The sequence below is a fragment of the Hydractinia symbiolongicarpus genome, chromosome 3 (genome assembly GCF_029227915.1).
Source record: "Hydractinia symbiolongicarpus strain clone_291-10 chromosome 3, HSymV2.1, whole genome shotgun sequence".
Classification (NCBI taxonomy): domain Eukaryota; kingdom Metazoa; phylum Cnidaria; class Hydrozoa; order Anthoathecata; family Hydractiniidae; genus Hydractinia; species Hydractinia symbiolongicarpus.
In genome coordinates, this window is record NC_079877.1 from 33,783,015 (window position 1) to 33,791,519 (window position 8,505).

General features: G+C 31.0%; 1 protein-coding gene across 1 annotated transcript; it reads right to left on the bottom strand.

The window, feature by feature from the left end:
- Positions 1–6,562: 6,562 nt before the first annotated feature.
- LOC130636793 (ER membrane protein complex subunit 6-like) lies at positions 6,563–6,936 on the bottom strand. Its single transcript, XM_057446638.1, has one exon. It carries the CDS (start codon positions 6,915–6,917, stop codon positions 6,582–6,584), a length of 336 nt encoding a protein of 111 aa, XP_057302621.1. The 5' UTR covers positions 6,918–6,936; the 3' UTR covers positions 6,563–6,581.
- Positions 6,937–8,505: the final 1,569 nt, after the last annotated feature.

Consider the following 8,505-nt stretch of genomic DNA (forward strand, 5'->3'; position numbering starts at 1 on the left):
GCATTTTAAAATAAGCACTTTAAAAATCGTTAGTGTCCTCTCCACAGAAGTTTCAAAAAAAACTTGCTTTTTTATTCAATAAACTTTTAAAAATCCTTCTTCGATTTGAGTGTTTATATCATGATGTCAAAATTTAGTTTGAATAATTAACAACAAGACAAAGAAATAGGAACGCATACTATATTGGTATTCCATATTTGGTATTCATTAATAATTTATGTTATAACTACTTTTAGTAAAAAGTGTCGAATACGTCATTGCATAAATTACGACAAAATATAAACAAACTTTTTGTCGTCGTGTAATCTTATAAAAGGAAATAGAAAACTTCGATTCTTTTTATAGTTAAAAATGTTGGCTCCAAAACTATTTTAAAGAGACGCAGATAACATCAAAATAACTAGTCTAGCCAAATTTTTGTCTCGAAAAACTATAAATGGAATATGGTATAAAATGATGTAAGTACAGAAACTTAAAAGGAAAAAATATTGGTCTCTTGTCTCTTGTGTACGTCATTTCAAAACTTAAAATAAAAATTCATTCATTTAAAAAACAAGTTCTAAAAGTTTCTTAATTTTGGTCTAAACTTTCTTATTCGGTTTCTTATTTACTTGAACTTTTTCTCCGCGATGTTCAACATTTTTGGTGATTCCAAATTTGAACAAAAGCACTTGCTTCATTTTCAAAAATATTTTGTAGTTTTTTTAATCATTTCTTTTGTTTTAACTTGAAAAATGAAAACATTCAATTTTTAAAGGCGTTTGAAAAAAAATTGTTTAGCTTTATTTAAATAGAAGTTTTCCTTTCAAAATGTTTCCTCAAATAAGAAGTCAAATATGGAAAATATTTTCTTATTTAAAAAATATAATAACGTAGTAGTAAACGTTTCTTAATTTTTTGAGATTCTGCATGTAGATTTCTTATAAACTGGTTTCTTATAAAAAACAAAGTGTATGTTTTTTGAGTACAGCCTCGATAAGCCAGGACTTATTCCAAGAATATTACGTTCTCGTCTAAAACATTTCAAAGCGCCGGTCATTAAGAATCCTGCGTGACGAGTTTGGAAAAATCAAACACATTTTTTGAAACGACAAAAAGTTTGTCGTTTTCTTGTAAGAAACTTTGCAGTAAAGAATAAGTGTTTTCGTTAGTTTTCGCGGAAAAAAAAACTTTCCTGCAGGTTCACAAAATTAAATTAATTCCGTTTATTGTAATTGTCGTGTTACTTAGAGAGAAAATTCCAAAGGTGAAAATATATTCGACATGTTTGACTGTTTTTCAAAATGACATCGAAAACCCATAGATCCTATGATTAGACCTTTGACCATTGAACCCTTGACCATACAGGCGAAAGCGAACACGTTTTACCCTGCTTAATCAACAATCGTTTAATTTGTGTCACCCTGCGTAAAAGAATATTATAATAATAATAAGAATTTACATAAGGTTAAACATCCACGAAAATAAAAGATCTTTCCGACAATCACTCGTTTACGAATGTATTCTGTTACTTTTTCTTTCTTCTGTCCTCCAAAATGCAATAGACATGGGGAATTATCCTTTATATATCTTTAACTTTTCCAGAATCAATTTTTGAGATTTTACCAGATTTGTAATGAACCAAAAAATTCTTTAAGTATAAGAAAAAAGTAATAATAATTTCAGGCTGAACATAAATGAACACTTCAGGAGGCCGAAGTTGAATTTGTTGAGGTATATTTTTTAAGAAGTTTCACTCGATCATATTTCTAGAAGTCTGTTTATTGTTTAATTGGATTTGCTTCGTACACCAAACTTATCTAGCTGGAGTTCTATCTCCGTTTATTTTAATTTTGGGTTCCATGACCTTTTGTTTCTTTTTGTACCTTATCGGGGAAAAAAAGTTGGAGAAAAGTGACTAAATTTAGTGGTGAATAAAAGAAAAAGTGCCTGATCTTATTTTGTCATAAATCTGAAACGACACAATATTTTGTGCTCTTTTAAATAACTTTACTCATTTAGTTATTAGTATATTTCTTTATTATGCAATTTATAAATTAATCATATTCCAATATATGTAAACAAGTCAAAAGTCAATCTGTTCTAAACTAGATGTCTCTTTTTGCTTGTAACATTGATTGGATAATTAAAACATTTATCTTGCAGTGTTTTCTTAATTTTTTGTCCTTTGCTCTGAATATTTTTTTTTAAAGCTGAAACGACTGGTTAAACGAGTCTTCAATAGATGAGTTACATCTTCGATATGGTGTTTTTCGAACAGCAAACATTCGAGTCACACATGCGACAATCACCGGCCTTGGTTAAAATCACTTCGGTGCTTGGCCATGGCGAGTTGGGTCTGATGCAATGTTCGAAACATAGGGATCTGACTTCGTATCATCAAGTTTTGCCGGCAAATAACACAACACGGGTCTAAAGAATTCTTATGTCTCTTCAAACCCAACTGCAGTATCATTGCTTCAAGTTTATCGTCTGCAACGGAGTCTAATTCGTACGCGGGTGAGTTTGTTTGAATCATCATCGACATAACAGTTTCTTTCACAAAATGGTAGGTCAAGTTACGATACAACAGTTTAGTTTATGATAATGACAAGGCTTTGTTGAAACTTAAGTTGTCTGATGTCTATCTCTTTTCACTTCCTTTCGCTTCCACTTCAGAATGAACTCTGTAAAAAATATTAAAAAATAATAAATATAAGTAACATAACATTACGCAAGTTATTTTCTGAATACATTGAATTAATTATCCTGACGTCACTTTTATATTTCGTCATTACACAAAATTGCATAATTAAGGATATATAAAGAGAATTAAAAAGAACGTTGGCAACTTATATTTTTTTTAAAAAAAGGATTAATTTTTTTAATGAGAGGTAAGCACAAAGCGACGTCACAACATAAACACGTGGGCATCTGAACTTCGCTTTTCATTTTTTTTAAGAGATCTTATGTCTAGGTGGTAGTGGAGTGCTGATGTGTAGCTAAGTGGAAGGGGCGGCCTTTTCGTGAGCACGCGCGTTGTTAACCACCCACTTGTGACACAAGCCACTTAACACAATAAGGCAAGTCTTTTATCTGATTTTCCTTCTTTTGAGCAGCCGCAAAAAAAGCTAAATTCTTTTACATAAATTGCCAAAATTTCGTTTCCATTCCATCTAAGTATGCACTTTTTAAGAATGTGTAATGTTGAGAACAATTGCACAGGAAAGTGTTTGAGTGTGTAAAAACCGACGCTGGCTTTTTCTTAAAACGAGTTTAATAATGTTGGATTTTTGTAGCAGCAATGTTTCCTTTCTATCAACATCTTTTTTTCACAAATGAATTTTTTTTTCACAAATGAATTTATGAATTCGGCTAGCGTTTCAAGTCGAATATTATTCTTGTGATCACTTCATAGACACGTCCTGCTACGGTGAACATGTAAAGATAGAAGTTATTTAAAATATGTACGAAACCTTGGATTTTGAGCGTAACGTCAAAATATAAAAAATAAAATGAGACCACAGCTTCAGATTATTAATTTCCATGACATTAGAGAGTGTTCCAGAGGAGAAGGATAACTTTTCGCTGTGATCAGCAGATAAAATCATCAAAAGCGGAAATACAGTCATCGAAACCGTGAAATTAAAAATGAGCAGAAAATTGTAAAATCCTATCTCCGTCTATTTTTTACTAGTTATCAAGAAATTTATCAAGTTATAGACTAATCTGTTGCGTTTAGTTGGTTAAGAAAACTTTGTTATCCCTGGTGTAAAGTTTTTTTAATGTTTTGAATATCCGTTGCTTAGAAACAACGCGTTACTAATCGGGCAGCTGAAACAAGAAGCGCGACCTCTGTTTGCCACATGTAGTCAAGCAAATAGCAGTAGAACTATACTTTTGATACAAAAGCAAGCGAGACAAACATTTGGAACGTCATTAATAAATTATTTTGACAGTTACAAAATTACAAAAAGATTTCTACTAAGCCAGCTTTTCACTGTATAATTTTTATCGCCTATATTTGACTGTGACTACATTATCTGCTGCACAACTGAAGAAAGATTGTGTTAGTTAAAAAATATAGGATCGCACCGGAACAGTAAAATGGATATTTTCAGGATTCATCTCGGAAACGTGAAAGTATAAATAGTTCAGACAATACTTCTGTCTTAAAAATACTAGTAGAGACAAACGTGATTTTTAAAAATAAATAAATTGGGTACAAAGAAGCAAAAATTCTTTTAATCTATTAAGTTCTACTTTGGATGCAGTGAAAATTTGCACAACTGAACTTAGCAAATTGTTTATCTAATAATTAATAACATTCACTAAGCTTATTTTACATTTGTAATATAAAATTTATAAAATTCACAAACCTTTCTTGCGCTTTTTTTACTGCGTCGGTTTTCTTGTTCAAACACGAATTTAAAAAACTGTAGCAATGATTATATCGACTGTTAAAGAAAAAATCTCTTTTCTCTGCTGAGGTTGAGAAAACGATCTATGCTTTTTTCCATCGATGACTTATATGTGTAAACAATGCACACCCTCCTACGCGGATCCTTTGCATCTTGAGATAATTAATAAACAATAATGGGGGATGTTTTGAAATCATGAAATAATGTGTATAGCAATTAAATGAAAGATGTTTTTAGGTGTCGCAATAAACAAATGAGCAACGATTTATCATTCGAAAAACATTTTAAAAACAAAGGAAAGCGATATTTGTCATTCGCAGAAGTTAAAGAGGAATATAGAAACAGCTGAATTTTGACATTAAAATTTAATGATTTTCCTTTCCCCCTGAATAAACCGAAAGAATATCAGACCAAACTGTCATCTTTAAGGCTAAAAAAGATTGTATAGCTGCTAAAATGACGTGTGGTAAAAAAACTACCAATAAATAAATAAAAAATAAATTAATAAAAAAATAAATAAAAAATAAACATAAATAAATAAAATAAAGATAGATAAATAAATACACTATAAAAGAAAAATGAAAAAAATGAAAGTAGACCACCTATATTAGGGCGCGTCCAAAAGGGTGTGTATAAGCGAAGGGTGTGTATGTTTATATATATAAAGCGGATTACATTTCCATATATCTTATTACTCTATTTACACTTGCAGCTGTCTATTTTAATTACTTACACAAGGGCGAAACATAAAACTCTATTTACATTAGACAATTTAAGGATAAGAACACACAAAGGCCTATTTTACACGGCGAGATTTCTAAACCATTTAAGTTTTATTGTTTTCCTTGCCACAGATCATTTTCATTGCCTAATTACAACCGTCCTTAATTACATGAGGCGAGTTGTTCCTTTAGCAACGAGCAGCAGCTACAACTCTCTCCACCTCACTTTCTTTTACAAAAGTTGTTAAAACAAACCTTGTAAGAAAAACTTACGTAACTTAGAGCCTTGTTAAGCCATCACATGCTTGGCTGTTTAAATGACACTTAAAATAGCAACCATAATTAATTCTGCAGCAAATGTGAATAAATCAACAACAAATATAACAACAACAAAATCAACATCAACAAAAACAACGACAACAACAACAACAACAACAATAACTTTTACAACTAGTAATGTAAACAGCTTCGTGTTAACACACAAAAAAAAAACGATGGTAAAAAACGACATGAACCTTTCTTTAAAATTACCACAATGGTAAAATGTTACCATGGTGATGTAACTTCAAATAAATTAGATTAATTAAAATATGGAGTCGTATTACCAGTCACAAGTTTGAAAGCAAAGTTTTTTAAATTTGTATGTGTGATTATTTTAAATTTACTCATGTGAAAAAAAAAGAAAATACAAACATCATATTAGAATGAACATCGTACCAGTTGTTGTTAACTTAAGTTTTTCATATTGGTATGTCAGATAAAGACTCGTCTAGATTGTCTACCAAAAAATGCATGTATTTTTGTCATGTGCACATGGCACATAACAAAAATACATCTTGTTTGGTCTGTTTAAATAAATTTTTGATGGCATGGTTCCTGCCAGTATTAGTTTCAAGGCTGTAGCAAGCTAGGGGACGCACTTCTTAAGTTTTTTAGATCACAGCTAATATAGGAGAGACTTACCCAATAGCAGAGAATGTGTTTTTAACAAATTTTAGGAGGAAAAAATGTGTGTGTATTCTGAGAACCTGAGTTCTAATTTTTTTAAAGCATGTAAACATGAAAACCCATTGTAAAACTAATACAAGTTTAGTGCTAGCACAAATTCATGTCAGTAGGAGATTTTTTTCATGTATGGTTTGTAACAGGTTGCAAATATAAGATTTTCAAAATGAGTATTTATAGTCACATCTCATGGGCATTGCATATTTGATACCCATGTTGAATCACACAAGTTAACATGTGTTTTCAGGTCATTACATCATTTTGGTAACGAAAGTGTTAGAAAACAATAAAAAATTATTTAAGAATGAGACCGTAAATGCATAAAATTCTGAAGTACTCATATTCATCAAATGAATAGGTGTCTATTACCACATCTAAAATACCAACCACCATTTACTGAAAAACAAGTATATGCAACAAAACAATCCACAAAAATGCCAACAAAATATATTTATTAAAACACATGAATCATTCCATACATGAAAGTCCAAACTAATAAATAAGTAAAAAGTTCACCAAATACACCATTCGTCCAAACATGCATCTTTGTCAGAAAGTATCGATCGTATTTCGATTGAGTTTTTAAAGCCAGTAATATAGACATGGCCAAAGAAACTATACCATAGAAAGCAAAACCGTAAAGTCCAGTCAACCCTAATATACCAGCGGCCGAACCTGACATCAATGCCAAGAAAGCGCGACAATATTCAACTAGTGCTAAATTATTTCGAATTGCATAGGGGCTGTATGCTTCTATATCTAGTCCAGCAAATTCCTCGGCATCTCCCATGATGTAATAAGTTACTTTTCTAAAAGAAGGAAAACAAATATTAAATGGTAGAAAGGGAAACACTCTTATATATTTCTAAATATAACGACTTTAAGAGTTATAAATTTTGAACAATTGAATTTCTATAAAATACAATTATTAAGTATAAATGTAATATAAATATCACAAATGAAAATAGGTGTGTTTACAGCAACATGCATTTTAGGAAATCAACCTCATATTCATTCACTCTTTACTATGAAAAACTTTTGCATTTTTTTTGTTCTTATTAGCATGATTACAACTATAGTGCATTGACATTTGTGTTGAGAATTATTTTCATAACTTTGGACAAGAAGTATAAGCCTATTTTGTTATGAAATTACAACGGAATAGAGGATGATGTTTACAATAAAGAGCTTTTTGCAAAAGAGGACCTTGGCTGTCCATATTATAGAAAAGTTTGAAAATGGGCTGTTTCAAGGTATAAATAGCAGGATACATACAGTACAATCATACTGACCAAATTTCAGGATGATTTTTACAGTCACAAATATATTAACACTAGGCTGAAGTCCCTTAAACAATCTTTTTTTTAACACTGTGGCATTAGATATGGTTGACGCATAACACTATCAAACTGATGAAAATTAGCATACTTTATAATACTCTTTTAGGAACAAATAAAATTCAGATTTTTGTTCCACTTTTTAATAATACTTCCCCCAAGATAAATGGAATTATAGTAGCAATGTGAAAGCAGTTTTAATTAAAGGTAAGTGAAAATGAAAATATCTCCGCCATGTGTACTTTCATTTGATATTTTTTTAAGGGCATATCACACCATGCTCAGGACTGTACACAAGCATGGTTGAAAATTAAAACCTTGTATAAAACAAATTAAATCTTATATACTAATAATCTAACTTTCTCTGGCGTCTGTGACATGCATAGTGGATGTGTTTTTTTTTAAGGGAATGCAATGTCTCAAATGTTAAACAACATACATACTGAAAACATTACAATGTACTTATAACTTTGGGCCTAAACAACTTGAAAACAGGTGGAAATAACCAACATCATCTTCTGCATGCGTAATTAAGGAAGATCTGAGACCAAAAATAGGCCAATTTCCCAAAGTCAGGCAAGTTGATCCATATCAGTGCCAATATGTTCCTTTTCCTTTGATGTAGCCAAAAAATATCTTATTTGTTAATTTTTGAGACGTTACGGTATTTTGTCAATGCATTAGACTGGTGTCAATTGATTTTTGAGATTAGTTAAGTCATTGCATTGCACTTATGTTTATTATTTAGCTTAGAAACGGATGGACATTAATAACGTTATCTACTGTGTGGGTAACTATGGGATACTGGAAGCCAAATTGCGTAAGTTTCCACAAGCGGGATTATACCACCTGTTTTGGAACAGACGGGTCGATTATAACACCTTTAAACCCCAGTATCTCTTCAACCGTTCATCAAATCCTTGCAATTATTATGGAAATAGGCATCAATTTTACTGAAAACAGCCCAAGCCATCTTTCCTGACTACCTAAATTTTAAATGTATTGTATAGTATATACTAATTACATATCCTGTCTCCTGAA